This window comes from Podarcis vaucheri, assembly GCF_965113315.1.
Source record: "Podarcis vaucheri genome assembly, chromosome: 3".
Classification (NCBI taxonomy): Eukaryota; Metazoa; Chordata; class Lepidosauria; order Squamata; family Lacertidae; genus Podarcis; species Podarcis vaucheri.
Genome location: NC_138761.1, coordinates 128,748,100 through 128,772,804, shown reverse-complemented (window position 1 = coordinate 128,772,804; position 24,705 = coordinate 128,748,100). Strand labels below are relative to the sequence as shown.

At 46.5% G+C, this 24,705-nt stretch overlaps 1 protein-coding gene and 1 long non-coding RNA gene across 4 annotated transcripts in view; one reads left to right on the top strand and one right to left on the bottom strand.

The window, feature by feature from the left end:
- COL4A1 (collagen type IV alpha 1 chain) overlaps window positions 1–24,705 on the bottom strand; it is a 202,071-nt gene that overhangs the window by 47,087 nt on the left and 130,279 nt on the right. For both annotated transcript variants that reach the window (XM_082215731.1, XM_082215732.1), the window contains exons 34-41: window positions 18,455–18,607; window positions 12,425–12,523; window positions 12,158–12,247; window positions 11,873–12,012; window positions 9,217–9,343; window positions 9,037–9,117; window positions 5,820–5,918; window positions 3,963–4,013 (exon numbers count right to left, since the gene is read on the bottom strand). In XM_082215731.1, coding sequence (XP_082071857.1) covers window positions 3,963–4,013; window positions 5,820–5,918; window positions 9,037–9,117; window positions 9,217–9,343; window positions 11,873–12,012; window positions 12,158–12,247; window positions 12,425–12,523; window positions 18,455–18,607 — 840 coding nt within the window. The remainder of the gene's footprint in view (window positions 1–3,962; window positions 4,014–5,819; window positions 5,919–9,036; window positions 9,118–9,216; window positions 9,344–11,872; window positions 12,013–12,157; window positions 12,248–12,424; window positions 12,524–18,454; window positions 18,608–24,705) is intronic.
- Window positions 3,959–11,116, top strand: LOC309528435. Of its 2 annotated transcripts, XR_014217740.1 has the most exons (4): window positions 3,959–4,040; window positions 4,467–4,646; window positions 6,325–6,420; window positions 9,480–11,116. It is a non-coding gene; the product is annotated as an uncharacterized lncRNA (long non-coding RNA). The 2 variants fall into 2 exon arrangements; XR_014217741.1 differs by lacking the exon at window positions 9,480–11,116 and having other exon boundaries at window positions 6,325–6,688.

Sequence of the window (24,705 nt, the reverse complement as noted above, 5' to 3'; positions counted from 1 at the left end):
GAAAAGTTGGGGTTGACCTAGGGTGTGGTTGTTTGTTTGTGGTTGGCTGTGGTGATCTTTGTTTTCATGTATGAGTGGGGTAGGTGGGTGTTTTGGATTAGGTTAGCCATACTGATTTGTATGCTGTTGGTGGATTTTTGTCATTGTCTTGTTGGGATGTGTATGTGATAAAGGGGAGCAGTACTGGGGTAAAGGTGTCTTTGTCCCCGTGTCAGTTTCAGTTTATTGGTTAATTTTTCTAGTAAGGCTCTTTCCCAGGTTGAGAAGTTTGTTGAGGAGAGGGTGAGCAGAACAAGCAGAACTACTAGAGATTGTCTTACTTTTGTTTGTTACTATGTCATTTGTGTTTTTATGTTGTAAACCACCCTGCTCCTGAGGGCAGGGTGCCTCCTGCCTGAGGGCCCTGCTCCTGCCTCTATCTACCTGGCCCTGACAGGTTTTATAAGGACTACTGCTTTATATCCTTTTAAATTCTTTTTTGTGTGTTTTAACTGTTTTTAACTGGGTTGTAAGGATATGTACTTGGTGGGATGTGCCTGGGAAGGGAGGAGCATGGGGAGGCCCAATTTCAGTGGTTCTGGTTGGGGGAAGTTTGGCTTGGGAGGAGGGACAGAGAGTTAGTGACTGTGCCAGTCCCTCCCTCCAACTCGGGGAATTGTGGTTGAAATATCAGCCAGCCCTCGGGTCTGTGACTGCTGCTGTTGAATGTCAGGTCAGCCCAGAATAAAATCTCCCTCATCCATAATCTGATTATGATGAGGAGGCTGATCTGGCATGTATCACTGAAACCTGGGTGGGTGAACAGGGCAGAGTGGGTCTCACCCAGCTGTGCCCAATTGGGTACTCAGTGCAGCATCAGGCCAGACTCAAGCATTGGGGATGGGGAGTTGCTGTGGTCTATAGAGATTCTCTCTCTAGCTCCAGGCTCTCTGTCCAGTGGCGGGGGGGGGGGTTCCTAGTGTGTGTGTTCCAGGTTTGGGGAATGGGGACAGACTAGGATTCTGCTGGTTTACGGTCCACCTCGCTGCCCAGCAGTTTTCCTGCTTGAGTTGACAGAGCTAGTCTCGGAGGCGGTATTGAGGACACCGAGACTGCTGGTTCTGGGAGACTTCAACATCCATGCCAAGGCAGCAGGCTCTGGGGTGGCTGTCCCCACATGTCACCGGCCCAACGCACATAGCCGGCCACACTCTGGACCTTGTTTTCTCGACTTGGCAGGAAGAGGGTGATTTGAAGGTGGGGGACATTGACATCAGTCCCTTGTCAATCACTTCCTGTTGAGATTTAGGATATCAGTACCTTTTCCCCTCTGCAGGGGCAGGGGACCTATTAGGAAGGTCTGCCCTCGGAGGCTGATGGATCCAGTGGATTTCACAGTGGGATCCAGTGGAAGACACAATCGCCCCTGAGTGCCCTCTACCACTTCACAGAGCCCGATTGGCCCCCTGGTGTACTCCAGAGCTTTGGGCAAGGAAGCAAGCTGGGAGACAGTTGAATGCAGGTGGAGGAAAGATCTGAATGAATGAAACCGAACACTGGTAAGGGCTCATTATCGAGCCTACCTAGTGGCAGTGAAGTCAGCAAAGAAGGCATACTTTGCTGCCTCCATTGCATCTTCATTATGTCGTCCGGTTGTCGTCAGGCTGGCCCAAAGAAGGTGATAGCTTGCTGTGATAGCTTGCTGTGTCTTGTTTGCAAAGCATTTTGAGGATAAAATCGCTTGCATTCACCAATATCTTGACTGCTGTTATAGCAGATGAATATCATGGGGTGGCCAGAGCACAGTCTAGTCCTGTTGTGTTGGAGGAATTTCAATTGGTAAGTCTCGAGGATGTAGACAAGGTGCTTGGATCAGTCAGGGCAACCATTTGTGCCCAGACCCTCTTGCCCCTCTTGGCTGATAAAAACCAGCAGGGAGGGAACAGCTGGCTGGGTCAGGGAGGTCAATGCCTCTTTACGAGGGGATAGGTCCCTGTCTGTTTGAAGGAGGCAGTGGTAAAACTGCTTCTTAAAAATCTTCCCTGGTTTCAGAAAACATAAACATAACTAACTACCGGCCAGTTGCTAATCTCCCTTTCCTGGGCAGGATTCTGGAGCGAGTGGTTGTGGACCAGATCCAGGTGCTTTGGGAAGAAACTGATTTTCGGGATCCATTTCAATCGGGGTTTAGGTATGGTTTTGGCACAGAAACTGCTCACCCTGTTTGACCTCTGTTGAGAGAGAGACAAGGAAACAAGTCCCTGTTAATTCTTCTCGACCTCTCAGCGGCTTTTGATACGACTGACCATGGTATCCTTCTGGAGCGACTCTCTGAACTAGGGATGGGTGGCACCACTTTGCGGTGGTTCCAGTCCTACTTGGATGGTCATTCCCAGAGGGTGCAGCCCTGTGGAACCTTCAATGTGGGTTCCGCAGGGCTCAATCCTATCCCCCACGTGGCAAGGTAGCTCACTGGAGCAAGACGGTCTGAGCATATTACACCGATCCTGGTCCACTGGCTACCAATTAGTTTCTGAGCCCAATTCAATGTGCTGGCTTTGACCTATAAAGCCTTAAACAACTTAGGACCGCAATACCTCAAGGAACACCTCTTTCCATATGAACTTACCTGGACCCTGAGATCATCTTCTGAGGCCCTCCTTCATATGCCTCCTTCTCAAGAAGTCCGGAGGGTGGCAAAATGAAGATGGGCCTTCTCTGCAGAATGGGCCCCATCTGTGGAATGCTCTCCCCAGGGAAGTTCGCCTCATGCTTTCATTATATTTAGGTGCCAGGCAAAAATGTGCCTTTTTAACCAGGCCTTTGGTTGATTGTTTGAGATCCTATACCCTTTTAAAATGTGGCTCTTTTCTGGTTGTTGTGTGTTATTGGGTTGTTGTTTTTATTTTGATTATATATATGTACTGTAGATTTTATGTTGATCTTTTCTGTGAACTGCCCTGAGACCTCCGGGTATAGGGCGGTATATAAATTCAATAAATAATAATAGTCATAAACCACCCTGTGATCTTTGGATGAAAGGCAGTGCAATAATGATGATGATGATGATGATGATGATGATGATGATGATGCCGCCACTGGTTAATGACCCTTGTTTGTTTAAGGAGCTGTCTGTCAATGACAAGGCAATTCTGGAAGGAGAGAATGGTTTTGGTAATGCAGCTCAGCTTTCCTTCGTCACTTGGTTGGAGGGTGAATATGAAAGAATAACCAGACTCATCTTGGAGGTGGAGATGGAAAGACACAGAAGCCTGATCTTGCTTTCTGTGAGGATCCAGTGCTATGGTATTGGGGAGCACTCCTCGAAATAAATCACAGCCCTCCATATATCACACAGTCCCCAGTTACAGTCACTCTAAGGAAATCAAGCCCAATGTATGTGCTGGTACCCCTTAAATTTCTCATCAGTTGAGGATTACAGTGTGTGTAAAAATGAACAAGGGGTGGAATACTCAGGTGTGATTGGTGTGTTTCTTTCTTTGCTTTGCTTTTGCTTTTTTATATCCCACTTTTCCTTCAAAGAAGGTGGCGTACATGGCTCCTCCCATCCTCCATGTACTGTAGTTTAGGCTGAGAGTTGCCTAGGGTCACCCAGGGAACTTCATGGTTGAATGGAGATTTGGACCCTGGTCTCCCAGGTCCTAATCTAACACCCTATACCACAACTAACCCTATACCACAGCAACTCAACAACTACTGCTTTGGCAACATGTTCTATTTACAAAGCTGATCCTGCCAAGAGTCTCACAGAACCTATTCATGTCCCAGCTTTCCAGACAGCAATCTGCCTTTTAAAATCAGTCAGTCATTATCTTCAAGTGTGTCAACGCATGCACACTCTATGAAGCTATTCCCTATTTTATGATGACACATCAGCCTAATAAATATATCATATTTTAGTTTTGCATGTAACTGGTTCTTTATTTGGCTGTATGCTTTACATGAGATGTTATTTATATTACCTCGTTCTCCCTTTGCACCTGGAAGTCCAGGAAGTCCTCTACCAGGAATACCTGTAAGATGAAGATAGTAGCACCGAGGTAAGGCAATTTAAATGTTCTCCATAAATTAAATCTTACTGTTGCATCAAAGCCCCTGATGCTGGTTCACACATTAGAAATGAATTACTGTATTTGTTGCTCTATAAGACGCACCAGACCATAAGACACACTTAGTTTTTGGAGGAGGAAAACAAGTAAAAAATATATTATGAATCCCAGAAGCCAGAACAGCAAGAGGGAGACAAGATTTAGGAACTGCAGCCTCACATGCAAAAGCTGTTTTATGTGACTGAGAGCAAGGTATAAGGATCTATCACCCACCCACCCCAATCCTGCTGGGTTCTTAAACTGAGCAAACTGTAGTATTTAGGGTGGGAAGAAGTTGGGAATTCTATTTCTCCAGCTTATATTACTGTGTTAGACTTTCACAGTGTCTCTCTCTGGCCTTTTCTTCACTTTTTGTAGGCCAGAAATCTTGCCTGGACACAGCATGGAGGAGAATGGGGGAGCATTACGGAACTCATATTTCTCTACCCACATCTCTGGGGACTGTGAGAGAGCAGAAGGCAAGCAACCAGGCAACCAGGGGCAGAATACAGCGAAATACAGGGAAATAGATCTGAGTGAAAAGTGAGGCCATAGAAGGTGTGTACTCTGCAGCTGCAGGCAGAGGTGATTTTACAGCAGCACAACCAATTCAACCACACTAGGTGCCATGCTGCAGGGGGCACCACCACAAAGCTGTAGAACAGAGTGCCAGAGGTGGTGGGGCGAGCAGTCTCTTAGTGTCACACAGGGTGCTGCTGAAATTTGAGAATCCAAAGTCTGCCACTGCTGCAGAGGAAACCTCCAGAGTTGAGGGGAATGAAGATAGGAGCAAAGCTAATGGATACATTAGAGCTCCTTTCACTTGCTGGCTCAACCAAAGCAGGGGACAGACAAGAGAAAGAAAACCCCCCTTCAGGTGGGTTTGAGTTCATAAAAGGTACCAAGAAGACTTGGGGTAGTGCCAGTGGTGGAGCTTCATGCTCTGGCACCTGAGGGTGGAGAGCAGGCGGGGGTGTGGCACACTGCTTGCAGGGGTGTGGCGCTCAGCACAAGTGGGGGGCAGCCGCGATGGCACCCCACCGGGATCGCGCTGCTGGGGGCAATGCGCTCCCCCCGCACTCCTCTTCCTTTGCCAGTGGGTAGTACATTAATTTAGGTGACCATTCCCAACCGACACAAAGGAATATGTCAGATGCCCTGGAAACTCTATTATAAGTAGAAATAATAGCATGAACAGTGAAAAAACAACCCATAATTCAACCTACCAAAGATAATCTTTCTAGATAAGGACTTGTGTATACATGTTTCTGTGGCAGTTTTATTTAATTTCACTTTTGCACATTTTGCCAAGGACAAAACCATGTCAATAATCATTTTGCCACATGAATCACTGCTGTGGAGTTTATCATATTCCTATATAGTCAAGCTCTAGCTGTCCATCCCTAAAAATTGAAGAGATATTTTGTGGCCATGTACACGGGTCCCTGTGTAAAGCGTACTTTCATTTGAACAGTTAAAAATAGTTGCATTTGCAGTGTACATACTGAGCAGCATCTAGAGGAAGTTAATTGTGTTTAAATTTTCTAGATTGTCCCCAGAATCTGAACAATTCACTGGGTATCCTGCCATCCCTCAGGATACTGGCAGGGCTAAAACATCAATATTCACTTGTTTAAAAATATATATTAAGATTTGTTTAAAGTATATGATCAGGCATCTACTGTGGTAAAAATATTACATACTAGAAGAAAAAGAAGAGAAATATCTCACCTGGGTCACCCTTTGCACCAGGTGAGCCTGGGATTCCATCGTGTCCTGGCTGGCCCCTTTCTCCAGGAGCTCCTGGGGGACCTTCAGGCCCAAGGTCACCTGCAAAAGATAAACAGACAAATTTTGAGGAACAAAATGGTGGAATCGTGGAAACAGCTGGTGCAGAATTCAATGGGCAGGCTGCTCACTGGGGCACCTATCCTGGCCAGATTAAAAATGCTGGTTTTGACTTATGAAGGCTTAAATGGCTCAGGACGGCCACACTTCAAGGACCATCTCTCCCCATATGAACCGACGTGGGGCTTTTCTGCCATGGCTCCCCACTGGTGGGATGCTCTCCGCAGCGAAGCTTGCCTGTCATCTCCATTTCATATCTTCAGGCACCAAGTGGAAACATTATTTGCCCAGGGCTTTGGCTGATTAAAAAATCTACGGTCTTTTAAATGTGTCAGGGTGTCTGAGTTATTGATTTTTAAAATTATTATTATGTTATGTGTTTTTATAGTGTAAACCGCCCGGTGATCTTCGGATAAAGGATGGTGTATAAACAACAAGAAGAAATGGTGTCTGTTCATCAAGAAAGTGTTCTGAATCTTAAAATGTAGGTTGCCAATTTTTCTGTTGCCTAACTTTATTGCTATCTTGAAAAATTGTGAACGTATTCATTTTTCAGAAAAGACAGACTATTTGTTATTACAAAAATTGTGACTTACACAATTTTCAAAAATCTCTTCACATGTACAAAGTTGGCTTTCCTGCAAAACCCTTTTTCTGGCTCACATGAGCATATTAACGTGCCAAATCATGAATGATATTTTGATAAGAAGATTATAAAACAGGACACTGCAGTTAAAATTAATTTTCTTACTTTCAATCAATACATTTTGCTACATCTACAAATTTGATCTGCAGCACTGTTGAGCTCTGAAGCTGAAGTTGAGTCCACAGATCTTACACATGTACAAACTGCAATGTAACATTTACAGTTTGTGGCACATGTCATTTTGCTGTTTTTACACTTGCACCAAGGAGTTCCACATCCCTTCTGGCATCCACAAAGATTAATATTTTTGAAGGAGTCAGGGGTGGCATCACTTGTTAGCAGCACAGGTTGCAGTTCTCTGCTTTCAAATGTCCAACGCAAGTCTTCAAGGCTTGATTTCTTGAAATGACAAGCTTCGTTCCACACTGCTTTCATAATGAGTTGTTTTTGCACCATTTTGGTGCCATTCCCTGGTTAATATAATTTATTAATTTTGCAGCAACGTGCGTAAATATGGTCAAGCCCAAGTGGAATGTGCATGTCATGTGTTTATGTGCCTGTAACTCTCTGGCCAGAGGATGCCATGTTGCTGTCCTCTGACTCAAGAGTGCTCCAGCGCAAAAGCCCTAGTGGAAGCACAGTCTGTCCTCTTCCCCAGTCAACAGGCAGGGGTCCTTTAAACAAGAGGCTCCTGTCACTGAAGCTAGCAACTGAGCCTGAGGATGAATGCTGCTAAAGCAGTATTTATATTATTTTATTATTCATCCAAGAAGGCTCCTAGAGTGGGTTACAACAAGACAGTCTACCTCTCATGGACCTGCAGCCCATGGGCCATACAAAGCCCTCCAATACTTTTGAAGCACCCTGTGGGGCACCCCAACATTTCTGTGGAATATCTGTGTGTGATTTTTAAAACCCCCAATTTCAAGCTGTTCCTAACCTCCCTGGGGTTTCACCTAGCACCCTCAGATTACTTCCAGGAGTTTCCTGTGCTCTCCAAAATGTTCTATTCACTCTGTTGATGCTTCTGGGTGCAGTTTTGGGAACTGATGGTGATGTCTTCTGAAGTTGAAGACTAATGATTACTGGTGATAGTTGCCAAAGGTATCATAGTGGGAAACAGACAGAAGAACAATGGCCAAGCAATTAGCAAAAGCAGTCAGCTGGGGATTAACTAGCACTACTTTGCTGTGCTCTATTCAAATATACAGCACTTTAGAAAAGTCTCAAAATGCTGATTTCTCTTTAACTATTTACAGTGAACTTGCGACTTATGCAATTTTAGTATTATGTGGTTAATAGCCAGTTGGTTGAAATCACACAAATGAAATGCATGGAAAGTGGAGAGCTTAAAAGCTCTTTTTGTGCAGGATTTTCCTGCTGTGGAAAGAGTTTTTATGCAAGGTGCAGACCCTGCCTACCAGCTCTGGGAAGCTCTCATGAGATCTCACTCACACATACACACCCCGGAACATAACCCCTGTATACGTTGTGAGTCTACTGTACCTGAAAAGTACTGTCCTCTGCTAAAGATTGCCAATTCTGCTCTCTTTCCACACACCTCAGCAACACAGGTTTACATCTTTTGTCTAGCAGAAAGCTCTACTGAATATAATTATTTCTGAATAGATATGAATTGAATTGCTCTTATGGACCCGTCTCTGTGTGTAGAGATGGGTGAAGACTGCCTGTCTTACCCAGTGTGTGTATCCCCGTCCCCCCAGTGTGTATGTCTGCTGGCATGCAGCCCACAGAGGTGTGGTAAATCATCAATGTGGCCCTCAAGCAGAAAAGGGTTAACTATCCAAGTCTTGTGGAGTCTCCACCCTGAGCCCTGCATGGAGCTGCCCAGAGTGCTAGTGCCTTTCCTTGCAATTATGAGAATGTGCTTGTCATCTATTGAAGCATCTGATTATCATCTTATCCACTTTTTAAGGCTCTTAGGCATTATTAAATCTGTTCCCAATATGGGCTAATATGGTCCAGAATTATGTTATATAAAGCCAGAACTGCAACACAGAAGAGTTCTATAAGCTTGGCTTGCAAAGCTTTGCTTTCTTTTGTTAGCAAAGTCACTTAAATAAGGCAGCTGAAATCCACAGAGAAAAGATATTCTGATAACATTTTACTGAGGGAATTGAACAAAAATATTGTATAATTTTAAGAGAAAGAAACAGGAAAGCCTGAAGTAGGAAAGACAGAACCTCCCTAATTTACCCCATTAGCTGGTTTATTGAAAACAGAATTCACTGTTAAATTATACACTGAATTATCTCTGTTGTTGAAGGTCTAACATACTTGTCAAATTTTATTCTTGCCTTCTAATTTTAAAAATCCACATGCCCTTAACATCCATTTTTTAAAAAATGCTGTGTAAATCACAAAGAGTAACCATTATGTTGCTGTTTTTAGAGTGAAATAGCAATTTTGACTTCAAAAATATTATTTATTTACCTTTTTCTCCTTTTAAGCCAGGAAAACCATCTAAGCCTGGTAATCCCTTTCCACCTTTTTCACCTGGGATTCCTGGAATACCTTTATAATAAAGAAGTATAAGGTTTTAGTGTTGTCAGCTGAGTACTTACTAGGCTTAGCTTTATCATAAAATACTGAAAGAAGCTTTGGATCACTTACCTGGAGAACCCTGAAGACCTGGTAGCCCTTTGGCACCTGGGGAGCCAGGGATGCCTGGAATTCCTGGAACACCTCTTTCACCTTTCTCTCCAGGCACGCCAGGAATACCTGTCTTTCCTGGGTCTCCCTGTAGGGTAGAAAAATGAACAGTAAATTCTGCAAACATTTAACAATTACAATATGCATTCTAAAATCATTATAGTATTCATATCTAATGTTTGAACTCACTGTAGTTACACTAAGGTAAAAACTATGTTTTACAGCCCAACTGTAAGTACAGTTAGCATGCCAGCTGCCTCTCCACTACAAACCAACCCTGAAGAAGGACTAGGGGGGATGCTCATCAAATTTGCAGATGACACCAAACTGGGAGTTTTCAAAATGACCTTAAAAGAATGGAGAACTGGGCCAAAACTAACAAAATGTACTTCACTTGGGAAATTGGATGGGTGGCACATGTGAAAGGGATTGAGGGGGTCTTAGCAGACCACAACCTTAACATGAGTAAACAATGTGATGCAGCAGCAAAAAAGCTAATGCTATTCTAGGCTGCATCAACATAAATATAGTGTCCAGATCAAGGGAAGTAGTAGTACTGCTCTGTTCTGCCTTGGTCAGACTATATTGGGTCCTGGGTCCAATTCTGGGCAACACAGTCAGAGGCGGAGCTAGCAGGTACCTGGAGTGGCGGGGCTAGCATCCCAGGGGGTTGTGCCAGTGGCAGCAAGCGTCCCAAGGGGGGTGCCGCCTGCGGCGATGTCACCCCTCCTCAGGGATGACACCCGGGGCAGGCCGCACCTCCCTTTCTCCACCAGTGAACATAGTTTAAGAAGGATATTGACAAACTGGAACATGTGCAGAGGAGGACAACCAATATAATAAAAGGTCTGGAAACCACGACTTATGAGGAATGTTTCAGGGAGTTGGGTACATTTAGCCTGGAGAAGAGGAGGCTGACAAGTGTATGATAGACATCTTCAGATATCTGAAGGACTATCACATGGAAGATAAAGCAAGCTTTTCCTTTTTTTGGTAACATAGTTTATTATTACTTTTCCTCTTTTAACTGTTTAACATGGTTGCACTGAGATATATCTTTGTTTACATTAGAGTGTATGACATAAAATTACATAAAAATAAAAATAAAACAACAATAAACACTCAGATAAATGAAAGCTTATTTTCTGCTGCTCCAGAGAATAGGTCCTGAACGAGGGGATTAAAATTACAAGAAAAGAGATTCTGACCAAATATTAGGAAGAACTTTATGGAACTAAGCAGAACAGACTCCCTTGGAACCAATGAAGAAGGTGGTTATGTTTAGCCTGGAAAAGAGATTTCAGACATCTCAAGGGCTGTCACATGGAAGGGGGAACTTGTTTTCTCCTGCTCCAGAGGGTAGGACTAGAACCAATGGATTCAAGTTACAAGAAAGGAGATTCCAACTAAATATCAGGAAGAACTTTCTGATGCAGGTACGTAGCCGTGTTGGTCTGACACGGTTGAAATAAATAAAGAAATAAAAAATTGTCCAGTAGCACCTTAGAGACCAACTAAGTTTGTTCTGGGAATGAGCTTTTCGTATCTGAAGAAATGTGCATGCACACAGCTTACACAGAACACACTTAGTAGGTCTCTAAGTTGCTACTGGACATTTTTTTAATATTTATTTATTTATTTCAACTTTCTGATGGTAAGAGCTGTTTGACAGTGGAACAGTCTCCCTTGGGAAGTTGGAGACTCTCCTTCATTGGAGGTTTCTAAACAAAGGTTGGATGGCCGTTTGTCAGGGATGCTTTAGCAGTGACTCCTTCACTGCAGTGGGTTGGACTAGATAACCCTTGGGGTCCCTTCCAACTCTATGAAACCATCCTCAGGAACGAGATTTATGCAGTTGAGAAATAGGTTAACCCCCCCCCCTCATTTGATCATCCTGAAGTTTCTCCTGAAACTTGCTTCCCAGATTCTTTTATCACTGTGGGGCTTTGAGTCCATGTTTAACCTCAAACCCTTCAAGGGAAAAAGCAGTTAGGGGTAGTTCAAGGGGAAAACATTAGGTGAGGAAAGCATCCCACCACCCATTTCTTCACTGCAAATCACTTCCCAATACAATTCTGAAGCAGAGAAGTGGACTAATATTATACATAGCTCCATTGTAATGTGCAGATGAAAAGAACTAAATTTTGCTTGTTCATAAAGGCTAGTGCCTTTTAAATTTCTGGCTGCCTCAGCTCCTGGGAACCAGCACCCCCTGGCCAGCCCCAGAGGCACCATTCGCCTGGGGAGCTTATAGCCAGGGCTGCAGCAACAAACAGCCGCACAAACCTTTGGGAGGCAGAAAAGCAAGAGGGCATCAGAGGAGGGAGGAAAGGAAAGAGGGACAGAGTCTAGTGTTGCCTGCAGCACCCCGACTATCATTCAAGGCACCCCAGGGTGCCATGGCACACTGGTTGAAAACCCCTGAGACCAATGCTTTTTGGGAGAAGGCAGCTTCCAATGCATATGCCCTTCTGTCCTCAACAATTGTTTTGAATACAGCCCGTACTCTTGCACATCAGTCTTATGCCTTGGAATCAGAAAGAGATGCATTGTGCAAAGAAACCTTTACATTGTTTAGGATATTTAACATAGTTTATGAACAACTGTGGATGGATACCTTCTCACCAGAAGCCCCGGGGAAGCCAATTCCTGGAAGCCCAGCCTGCCCTTTTTCACCTTTCACACCTTTTGCTCCAGGTAACCCATGTTTCCCTGCCTCACCAGGAAGGCCTTGCACACCCTTTTCTCCTGATGGTCCTAAAAATAAAAGTTTGGATTATATTATATTTTTCTTTCTTAAAAGTAACATAATGTGTTAAAACTAATCTGAACATTTTGGTTACTGGGAAATGGGTGGGAAGTTAGCTGATGTATAATTCCAAATAGCCAAAGTTAATATTACCTGGGAGACCCATTTCTCCCATGGACCCCTTCTGTCCAGGAGCTCCTGGTTCACCCTGGTATCCTGGAGGGCCTTGGTCCCCTTTTGGCCCTAAAATGGAAAGGGGGTATTAAAAAATATACTGAACTACATGACTCATTAAAATACAATGTAAAGGTGCCTGCTAGATTATGAAAGAGCCCAGCAATGCTATAAGTAGAACTGTAATTAGTAGTCACAACGCAGAGGCTTCACATTAGTGATAAAAAGGAAGTCAGGGTTTCATACCTGCTTGTCCAGGTAGACCAGGCTCCCCATCCTTCCCTGGCATTCCTGGTGTGCCAGGATCCCCTGCAGTTCCCTTCTCTCCTAATGGTCCCAGTTGTCCTACAAAGCATAAAAATGTTGCTTTGTGTCATGGTTCTATTCTCTTTCTACCACATCTGAAGTATGTGAGAATCACTCTGAGAATAGCATGACAAATCAGTTGATATAAATTTAGTTATTCTGCTACTGTAATCAATCAATCAATCAATCAAGAGTTTATACAGAATATATAACTGAACTACAGCTTGACTTCATAGAATCATAGAATCATAGAATCATAGAGTTGGAAGAGACCACAAGGGCCATCGAGTCCAACCCCCTGCCAAGCAGGAAACACCATCAGAGCACTCCTGACATATGGTTGTCAAGCCTCTGCTTAAAGACCTCCAAAGTAGGAGACTCCACCACACTCCTTGGCAGCAAATTCCACTGTCGAACAGCTCTTACTGTCAGGAAGTTCTTCCTAATGTTTAGGTGGAATCTTCTTTCTTGTAGTTTGGATCCATTGCTCCGTGTCCGCTTCTCTGGAGCAGTAGAAAACAACCTTTCTCCCTCCTCTATGTGACATCCTTTTATATATTTGAACATGGCTATCATATCACCCCTTAACCTCCTCTTCTCCAGGCTAAACATGCCCAGCTCCCTTAGCCGTTCCTCATAAGGCATCGTTTCCAGGCCTTTGACCATTTTGGTTGCCCTCTTCTGGACACGTTCCAGTTTGTCAGTGTCCTTCTTGAATTGTGGTGCCCAGAACTGGACACAGTACTCCACGTGTGGTCTGACCAGAGCAGAATACAGTGGCACTATTACTTCCCTTGATCTAGATGCTATACTCCTATTGATGCAGCCCAGAATTGCATTGGCTTTTTTAGCTGCCGCGTCACACTGTTGGCTCATGTCAAGTTTGTGGTCAACCAAGACTCCTAGATCCTTTTCACATGTACTGCTCTCAAGCCAGGTGTCACCCATCTTGTATTTGTGCCTCTCATTTTTTTTTGCCCAAGTGCAATACTTTACATTTCTCCCTGTTAAAATTCATCTTGTTTGTTTTTGCCCAGTTCTCTAATCTGTCAAGGTCGTTTTGAAGTGTGATCCTGTCCTCTGGGGTGTTAGCCACCCCTCCCAGTTTGGTGTCATCTGCAAATTTGATCAGGATGCCCTTGAGTCCATCATCCAAGTCGTTGATAAAGATGTTGAATAAGACCGGGCCCAAGACAGAACCCTGTGGCACCCCACTAGTCACTCTTCTCCAGGATGAAGAGGAACCATTGATGAGCACCCTTTGGGTTCGGTCAGTCAGCCAGTTACAAATCACTGAGTGGTAGCATAGTCAAGACCGCATTTTACCAGCTTCTTTACAAGAATATCATGGGGCACCTTGTCAAATGCTTTGCTGAAATCAAGGTAGGCTACATCCACTGCGTTCCCTTCATCTACCAGGCTTGTAATTCTGTCAAAAAACGAGATCAGGTTAGTCTGACATGACTTATTTTTCAGAAATCCATGCTGACTATTGGTGATCACAGCATTCCTTTCTAGGTGCTCACAGACTGTTTGCTTAATGATCTGCTCCAGAATCTTCCCTGCTATTGATGTCAGACTGACTGGGCGGTAATTATTTGGGTCCTCTCTTTTCCCCTTTTTGAAAATAGGAACAACATTTGCCCTCCTCCAGTCTGCCGGGACTTCGCCTGTTCTCCAGGAATTCTCAAAGATGACTGCCAGTGGTTCTGAGATCACATCTGCCAGTTCTTTTAATACTCTTGGATGCAGTTCATCTGGCCCCGGAGACTTGAATACATCTAATCTAGCCAAATATTCTTGTACTATCTCCTTAGTTATTCTGGGCTGTGTTTCCTTTGCTGAATCATTTGCTTCAAATTCTTCAGGTAGGGCATTGTCTTCTTTATCGGAGAAGACTGAGGCAAAGAAGGCATTGAGGAGTTCAGCCCTTTCTGTGTCCCCTGTTTGCATTTCACCATCTTCTCCTCTGAGTGACCCCACTGTTTCTTTGTTCTTCCTTTTGCTACGAACATACCCATAAAAGCCTTTTTTGTTGCTTTTAACCTCTCTAGCAAGCCTGAGTTCATTCTGTGCTTTAGCTTTTCTGACTTTGTGTCTACACGTGCTGGCTATTTGTTTGAATTCCTCTTTGGTGGTTTCCCCCCTTTTCCATTTTTTGTACACATCCTTTTTAAATCTTAATTCAGTTAAAAGTTCTTTAGATAGCCACCCTGGTTTCTTTAGGCACCTTCCATGTATTCGTCTCATTGGTATTGCCTGACGTTGTGCTTTTACTATCTCCGTCTTAACAAACTCCCAGCCATCATGAACTCCCTTTCCTTTTAGTATTGCTGTCCATGGGATCTCACCCAGCACTTCCCTAAGTTTTATGAAGTCGGCTTTCTTAAAGTCAAGAAATTGAGTCCTAGTATGCTTGGCTGCTACTGTCCGCTGTATAGTAAACTTCAGAAGAGCATGATCACTCGCGCCTAATGATCCTTCCACATCTACCCCACTAACCAGGTCATCAACATTGGTTAGGACCAGGTCTAAAATGGCTGTTCCTCTTGTTGCTTCTCCCACTTTCTGGACAATGAAGTTGTCTGCAAGGCCAGTGAGGAATCTGTTTGACCTTATGCTCTTGGCTGAGTTTGACGTCCAACAAATATCCGGGTAATTGAAGTCCCCCATTACTACTATCTCCCTTCCTTTTGCATGCTTGGCCATCTGTTCCAGGAAGGCATCATCTATGTCCTCCGTTTGGCTTGGGGATCTATAGTAAACTCCCACAATGAGGTCTCTGTTATTCTTCTCTCCCTTAATTTTGACCCAAATGCTCTCACTTTGGCTCTGAGGTTCTAAATCTTGGATCTCTTCACAGGTATACACACCCCTGACATATAACGCCACTCCTCCTCCTTTCTTGTCTGGTCTGTTTCTCTGAAATAGATTGTATCCCTCCATTATTACATTCCAATCGTGGGACTTATCCCACCACGTTTCAGTGATGCCTATTATGTCATATTTAGTTTGCTGTACCAAGAGCTCAAGCTCATCTTGTTTATTTCCCATGCTTTGCGCATTAGTGTACAGACATTGAAGTCCATTAATCATTCCCCCGTGTCTTTTATTTAAGGATTTTTTCCTCCCTCCACTAGGTCTGCGTGCTGTTTGCTCCATTTGGTCTATGACATTTGGATGATCATCTTCATTAATTGATAGACTCCTACCTTCAGGAGCACTGTCTCCCTCCCCCACATTAGTCAGTTTAAAGCCCTCCTGATGAGGTTTCTGAGATTTTTGGCAAAAACATTTCTCCCAACCGTTGTGAGGTGCAGCCCATCACTTGCCAGAAGTCCATCTTCAAGAAACTGCAGTCCGTGATCTAAGAATCCAAACCGTTCCTGTTTACACCATTTGCGAAGCCAGCTGTTCACTTCCACTATTTTCCCCTCTCTCCCTGGGCCACGTCGTTCAACTGGGAGGACAGACGAGATGACAATTTGTGCATTTAGTTGCTTCAATTTCCTGCCGAGAGCCTCGTAGTCTCTTTTGATCTTCTGGAGGCTATTGCTTGCAGTGTCATTGGTTCCCACATGAACCAAGAGGAAGGGGTATTCGTCAGTGGGTTTTATGATTCCTTGCAGTCGTTCAGTTACATCTTGGATCTTAGCCCCGGGGAGACAGCACACTTCCCGAGACATCTTGTCAGGCCCACAGATCACTGCTTCTGTTCCCCTCAGTAGGGAATCCCCTATCACCACTACACGCCTCCTCTTGGGTTTGGTCGGGGTTCTTCCGTGAGCTGTCCGTTCCAAGGTCGCCTGCACATTCCCTGAGGACTGACTTTGCTGCTCGTCTTCATATACCTGATCGACTGTAATGAGGGAGAGATCCTCAAATGGAGTCTGCTCTTCGTCTTCCATGCTAGGGGAGAGGACCTCAAAGCGATTGTGTATTTCTAAACAATCAGAGTGAACCCTGGGCCTCCTACTTCTTTGAGTCACGTTTCTCCATATATCTGGCTCCTGTGTTGGTGAACTAGCCTCCTTCTCAGGGGAGTCCCCTGTCTCCTCCCTGGTGGAGACGGTGTGCTCTGTTGCTTCCAAGAAGAGCTCCAGCTCTCTAATTCTTTGGAGCGTAGCTACACGTTCCTCCAGTTGCTGGACTTTGTCTTTTAAAAGGGCAATCAACATGCAATTGCTGCAGGTAAAGCTGCCTGCAACCTTTGGCAAGATGGCAAACATTGCGCAGGAATCACAGGCGACTGCAGCTATTAGAACAACAATCAGCAGAAAAAGGAAGGGTCATTTTATGCTTCAAAATATTAAGATTGAGAGCAATGTGGAAAAAGCCCCCTGCGTGATTATAGAAATAAGAAATGGTCAAATAAAACAAGACAGTGAGTTATACCAGCGGCTGACTGATCGAGAGAGGAGATTGTCAATATCAGGATTGGAAAATTGTGAAGTAATAAAGAAGATAGCAGAAAAATAAAGGATGGGCATTTAGATTTTGAAATCCAGAACATGGGAAGTCCCATTGAAATTAATTAATTTGGATAATATAATTGGCTGTATTGTTTTTTGTTTTTGAATGTGGAAAGATCTGGTTTGATTTGTTATTAATATGTGTGGTTTTTTAAAATTGGAAAATGTATAAAAATTATTTACAAAAAAATAATAATAAGATGGGGGACACCTGGTCAACTAGTAGTACATGTGAAAAGGATCTGGGGGACACAAGCTTATCATGAGTCAACACTGTGATGCAGCAGCAAAAAAAGCTAATGCTATTTTAGGCTGCCTCAACAGAAGTTGAGTGTCCCGATCAGGGAAAGTCATTGTACCACTCTAATCTGCCTTGGTCAGACCACATCTGGAATACTGTGTCCAGTTCTGGGCACCACAATTTAAGATGGATAGACGTGTGTGTACAAGAGGACAACTAGGATGATCAAGGATCTGGAAACCTGAAGGAGTCTGGGTATGTCTAGCCTGGAAAAGGGGAGACTGAGAGGATAGCCATCTTCTAATAACTTAAGGGTTGTCACATGCAAGACGGAACACGCTTGTTTTCTCCTGCTCCGGAGGGCAGGACTAGAACCAATGAATTCATGGTACGAGAAGAGATTCTAGCTAAATATCAGGAATAACTTTCTGATGTTAAGTGCTGTTTGACAGTGGAAAAAGACTCCACTGGAGGGTGGCAGACAGTCCTTTCTCAGAAGTTTTTAAGCAGATGTTGGATGGCCCTCAGTCATGGATGCTTTATTGGAGATTCCTGAATTGCAGGCGGCTAGACAAGATGACCCTCAGGTCTACAGTTCTATGGTTCAATGAAGTCTAGAAGAGCCTTTTTCAGGTCTGAGGAAATAAAATAATAACCACCATTGAAAACTATAACTTTTTGTGCTGGTCACCTTTCCTCACCCTGCAAGTGTCCCTTGGAATGGGACACTCTGGGAAATATAAAACTTCAAACAGCTCAAATAACTTTCTCTGATAAACCTGAAAATATTTGGCCACTTTTAAAAACTGATTTTTATTAAAGTTTTCACAATAAAATAAAAAATCTAGAACAAATAGAATTAAAAAGACAAGAGAGGATAGGAGAACAAGAAAATAAATTAAAAGGGGGGGGGGGACATAGAGATAAAACACCAAAGAGGAAAAAAACACCCTTCTGATTCTCTGTCTGTTTTTCATCAGAAAAGGATGATTTAAGACATTCAGTCCATGTTAGTATGCATCTTCTTCACTTTCTGTTAGACCATATGCAAAGATAAGAAGAGGTTTTTTTGCTGGTAAAGGAGGGTAGCTGACGATGCTAGCAAACCTCCTTGAGGTTCTTTTTTGTTCTTTATTCTGCAGGATCTTTATTCTGGTTTTTGAGACAAGCCAAACACTGAGGAAGAGGGTTCAGTGCATCAGAATGTGTTCAAAATAGAAGAGAAGTTACATGCAGATGCTATTTAATTTTACAGACCTTTACTTCCTTTATCTCCTTTTTGGCCTTTCATGCTTTCCATGTCTACATGATCCATTTTTCCTGGCTCTCCTCGTAGACCAGCTTCACCCTTTTCACCCTTTGAGCCAGGATCACCTCTGAGCCCCACAGCTCCAGGAAAACCCCTGTCACCTGCAAAAAGCATGTGTTAGTTGAGCACAATGAAGCCTTCATGAATAAGGATATTTTCCCTCCCAGAGCACAGGAAAAACATTCTCAAACCCTCCAAAGAGGCTTGTACATAGAAATGCACAATCAGATTGAAACAGGATTTACTTCCAAGATTTGCACAGTGGCAGAAAAAGGCAATCAGTTCTACAAGTACTGAATTCAGGAACAGGTTGCGAAGCAAAATTTGGGAGAGCAATTATGTGGCACCAGGCAGTGGCGGAGCTTCATGCTTCGGCACCGGGGGGAGGGGCGGAGAGCGGGGGGGCTGGCGCGTGTCCTGGGGGCGTGGCACACCACCTGCGAGGATGTGATGCCCAGCGTGGACGGGGAGGGGGGCAGACGCAATGGCACTCTGCTGGGATTGCGCTGCCGGGGGCAGTGCACTCCCCCGCACTCCTCTTCCTCCGCCAGTGGCACCAGGTGAGGGTGGGTGGCTCTGTCCACCAATCAAAGGTGCCTGCAAAGGGCTGCCCACTTCTGGCCCTGGCCCTGTAACAAGATCCTGTTCTGTATCCCTGTGCTAGGAGGTACACATAAACTGCAACATTTTTCTGTACCTCCCACTTGTAGAAAGATTGCAGAGTGATGGAATTAAACCAGGGGTGGGGAACTTTTTCCAGCTGGCAAGCTGGATCCTGGTGTAAGGCAATTTTCCTTTGTGATTCTGCAAAGTAAGATCCAAACAGAGCTTGAGGTCAGTGCTGGTCAGCTGATAGGCCTTCAAGCTCTGCTTTGGCAGGAGTCAGGTGCACTATGAGGAACCTCATGAGGAACTCTGCAGCTCAGCCTGTTAAGTTGTGGGCGAACATATCAGACGACACAGCGATTCTTCAAACAGCTCTTCTTTATTCTGAAGCCAGAACTGAACTAAACTGAAGGGCTCAGTCAGCCTGCTTATATAGAGCTCCAGTACCTTGTTACTGTAACAACTCGCTAAAACTATCCAATCACTGAACGTCACTTTCGATCCTTCATTTGCATACAAACTATCCAATCACTGAACGTCACTTTTGATCCTTCATTTGCATAAATATCTACAGTATCCCCCTGCTGGCCCAGGGTGAGAACTTCAGTACATAACACCCCTCCCCACCGAGATAAGGCATTAGTTACAATCGTAATGGTTTCCTTATATACAGCACTACACGTAATGGTTCAATTAGGCACAAAAGCATATCGGTTACATTTCACATACTTAGACCAACAGTGATACATGTCCAACAACATAGTCCTTTAAATAAATTGGGCGCTTGGAAACTCCGCCAGACCGTCGGGGACTGGTAGCCAAGTCCAGGGGGCCACCCAATTCTTGCTGAGGCTGTGGTGCGACCCTAGGTGGCGTTGAAACCAAGTCCCCTGGATCCGCTGCTGTGGGTGGAACCTCCGCAAGTGGAGTTGGCGGAATGTCAGGCACGGAAGTGGTCTGAGTCTGCGCTAAGTCTGGCAGGCCCTCTAAAGTGGCTTGGTTCGGGTCCACGCCAGCAGTGGACCCGAGAGAGGTGTAGGTGGAGCCTCACCATCTGTAAGTGTCTGTTCCGGAGCCATGAGCGCAGTTGGGGGCACCACGGTAGTGTCCAAGTCCCCAACCCTGTGCCTAAGCTGGTCTATGTGCTAGCTCCACAAGCGTCTGTCTTCGGGCGCCACCTGGTACGAGCGAGGTCCAGTGACTCCCACTACTGTGGCTGGCACCCAAGGAATGTCCCCCACAAAGTTCTGGGCAAAGACCTGGTTTCCTGGAACAAATGACCGTGGCGCGTTGGCACAGCCTGGGGGTTCAGCCACAGCAAAGTCCGGGTGCAGCCGGTCGAGCAGGGACCTGAGGCGGCGCCCCATAAGCAGTTCAGCAGGACTCCGCCCTGTGGTTGCATGAGGGGTGATGTGTTGCACAAACAAGTATTCGGCGACCCGCTCATACCAGTCTCCCTGGTCCAGGCGCCCCAGTGCCTCTTTTGCCAAGCACACCATTCTCTCCGTTTGCCCGTTGCTGGATTTATGAAATGGTGCCGTTAGGGCATGGTGGATGCCCAGTCCCAAAAGGTACCGCTCAAAAGTGCCTGACGTGAACAGCGGTCCGTTGTCGGAGACAAGGACATCAGGACACCCATGCGTCGCAAAGAGGCCTCGCAGCACCCAGATGACGGCCTCGGTAGTGGTGGAGGGCATCAGGGCCACCTCCAGCCATTTGGAATAGGCGTCTACCACTACCATAAAGGTCCGGCCGCGAAAGGGGCCGGCCAGATCGATGTGCACCCTCGACCAGGGTGTCTTGGGCATCTCCCAGGTGTGTCCCTTAGCTGCCGGTGGTGCAGGCCTCGATTCTTGGCACGCTTGACAGGCGGAAACCCAGGCAGTGATGGCTCCCCTGTGGTGAGTGCCTAAGGGCCCTGCTCTTGCCACTTACCATCTGGCTTGGGGCGGGGCCTGAAGCCTCACAAGGACTGCTTATGCCTGCTGCCCAGGGGGACTCCCCTGTGGTGAGTGCCTGAGGGCCCTGCTCCTTCTTGCCACTTACCATCTGGCCTGGGGCGGGGCCTGAAGCCTCACAAGGACTTCTCTGCTGGCCAGGAAGACTCACCTGGGGTGAGTGCCTGAGGGCCCTGCTCTTGCCACTTCCCATCTGGCCTGGGGCAGGGCCTGAAGCCTCACAAGGACTGCTTGCTGCCTGCTGCCCAGGGGGACTCCCCTGTGTGAGTGCCTGAGGGCCCTGCTCCTTCTTGCCACTTACCACCTGGCCCAGGGAGGGCCTGACAGGCCTCACAAGGACTGCTCCTGCCACCTACTATCTGGCCCAGGGTGGGGCCTCACAAGGATGGTTGTTGCCACTGATGCTGCTACTGCCCAGGAGGACCCGTAGGGGTGCAAAGTTCTTTTTAACATTTTTTTTAAAAAAAAAATCCTTTCCCTTTAGATTTTTTATATATGGGGGTGGGATGGATGTTTGGGTGGGCTTGGGAATTTGTTAGATTTTGATGAATTTGTAATTTTTGCAGTTTTTATTTGTATTGTTTTATTGCTTTCTGGGTTGTTTTGTTTTTATTGTTTTAAGGTTTTATTGTTTTAGGCTGCGAAAGAATAACATTAATTGCCATCAATGGAGGCTACTATGAGGCCTGGGATTGCTACCGTGGAGGGGCGAGGGAGGTATGGCGGTGGGGGCAGATGTTATAGGTGAAGGGGATCGAGATATGGATATGCTCTTACCCCTTCCAATCTGTGCCCCATCCCGAGGGACGAGGGTAGGGTGACCAAGGATTACTCACCTCCGTCACTGGTGTTGTGCAATGCCAGGTCTATAGGCAATAAAACCGCCACCCTGCGAGATTTCTTTATCTCGCAGGGGGTCGACCTGGCTTGTGTGATGGAGACCTGGGTGCGCGAAGGGGCAACAGTTACCTTACGAGAGATGGCACCCCCGGGTTTCTCCATCCTCCACCAGTCGCGGACTGTGGGCCGGGGGGGGAGGGGTGGCATTATTAATCCGGGAAGATTGTTCTTTCAGGGCTCTACCATCGCCATCGATCCCCGGCATTGAATGTGTTGGCCTAGTGTGGGGCTCCAAGGGGAGCTTGGCTGTCTGGCTGGTGTACCGGCCACCTAGCGCACCAGCAGCCACCCTGCCAGGCCTACTGGAGGCGGTGGCCGGCTGGGCCTTGGAGTTCCCTAACCTATTGGTATTGGGGGACTTTAACATCCATGCTGATGCCACTCCCTCCTCACAGGCTCTGGACCTGGTGTCTTCCATGGCGACACTAGGGCTCTCCCAGTTTGTTTCGGGCCCCACACATCAAGCAGGCCACACGCTGGATTTGATCTTTGGCGTAGGTATAGATGTGATCATGTCTCCTTCGATGAAGGTGCCATGGTCTGATCACTACGCTCTGAAAGCCAGGATTGACTTTCCGCCCCCACCCTGCTTAGGTGGCAAGCCAATTTGGGCTCACCCGCAGAGGCTGATGGACCCTGATAGATTCCGCCAAGCCTTGCGGGACCTTGCTCCCCCTGGCGACTCATTGACTGAGCTTGTTGAGGGCTGGAATACCCAGCTCCTGGCAGCCATCAGTGAGATCACACCTAAGCGCCCTCTGTGACCCCGCAGAAACCGGGCTCACTGGTTTACCGAGGAGCTCCGGAAAATGAAGCGGGACCTCAGACGGCTAGAGCGAGTATGGCGGGGTGCCCGTGATGGAGCCTCAAGAACATCTTATAGGGCTTTTATGAAAACCTACGAGATGGCGGTGAAGGCTGCTAAGAAGTCATACTTCTCGGCCTCCATTGCATCCGCTAGCTCTCGCCCAGCGCAATTATTTAGTATAATCAGGTCTTTAACGTCCCTTGAGGGACAGCCAAATTTAAATAACAATTTGACACTTAGCTGTGAGGCATTTGCGAGCTTTTTTGCGGAGAAGGTCTTGTTGCTCCGCCATGACCTCCCTGCCAATTTGGATACAATAAAGGAACTGGAGGCCCCTTGACTGTCCTCGGGTCCAGTATTGGACCACTTCGACTGGATATCCCCAGCCGATGTGGACAGACTCCTCCGAGCTGGAAAGCCCACCACCTGTCCTCTCGACACGTGCCCGTCTTGGCTGATTAGAGCGTGTCCAGATGAGGTGCGGGCCCTCCTGGGGGATATCATCAATTTGTACCTTGGCACGGGGACATTCCCAGGGGAACTGAAGGAGGCAGTGGTGCGCCCGCTCTTAAAGAAAACATCATCAGATCCTTTCGATCAATCCAATTACCGCCCGGTTTCGAATCTTCCGTTCCTGGGTAAGGTGATTGAGAGAGCGGTCGCTGAACAGCTTGGTGGGTTTCTGGATGAAACATCGGCTCCGGATCCATTCCAGTCCGGCTTCCGCGCTGGTCATGTGACCGAGACGGCTCTGGTCGCCCTAACAGATGATCTTCGTAGACAGCTGGATCGAGGCGGGTCGGGGCTGCTGATTCTTCTAGATCTGTCAGCAGCTTTCGACATGGTCGATCACGAACTTCTGGACCACCGCCTTGCCGATGTGGGGATCCAGGGCACAATCCTTCAATGGCTGCGCTCGTTTCTCTCTGGTCGGGGACAGAGGGTGGTGCTTGGGGGGGGGGAATTGTCATCGCGCCACTCCTTGGTGTGTGGAGTACCTCAGGGTGCGATACTCTCCCCGATGCTTTTCAACATCTTTATGCGCCCCCTCGCCCAGCTTGTTCGGAGTTTTGGGCTGGGTTGCCATCAGTATGCCGATGACACCCAACTCTATCTGTTGATGGATGGCCATCCTGACTCGGCCCCAGACACACTGACCAGATGTTTGGAAGCTGTGGCTGGATGGTTACGTGGGAGCCGGTTGAAGCTAAATCCTTCGAAGACAGAGGTCCTCTGGCTGGGACGGGACAATATGGGATTGAGGGGGCAACTCCCATCTCTTGCGGGGGTGCAATTAGTGCCAGCACCGTCCATTAAGAGTTTGGGTGTAATCTTCGACACCTCCCTTTCCATTGAGGCGCAGATTGCAGCTATAACAAAGGCGGCATTTTTCCATCTCCGCCAAGCTAAGCAGTTGGCTCCTTACCTCTCTCACCCTGACCTAGCCACTGTGATCCACGCGACGGTCACCTCCAGACTGGATTATTGTAACCCGCTCTACGTGGGGCTGCAGCGAGGCTCCTTACGAGGTCTTCGCTGCGAGATCACATTCACCCGGTGCTACACCAGCTGCACTGGCTCCCGGTGGAGTACAGGATCAGGTTTAAGGTGCTGGTTTTAACCTTTAAAGCCCTATACAGCCTAGGACCCTCGTACCTACGGAACCGCCTCTCCTGGTATGCCCCACAGAGAAACTTACGGTCTTCAAATAAAAACATCTTGAAGGTCCCAGGCCACAGAGAATTTAGGCTGGCCTCAACTAGAGCCAGGGCTTTTTCGGCTGTGGCTCCGATCTGGTGGAACACTCTGTCACAAGAGACCAGGGCCCTGCGGGACTTGACATCTTTCCGCAGGGCCTGCAAGACAGAGCTGTTCCACCAGGCCTTTGGCCAGGGCACAGCCTGACTCCCTCCCTCGGCAATCTTCG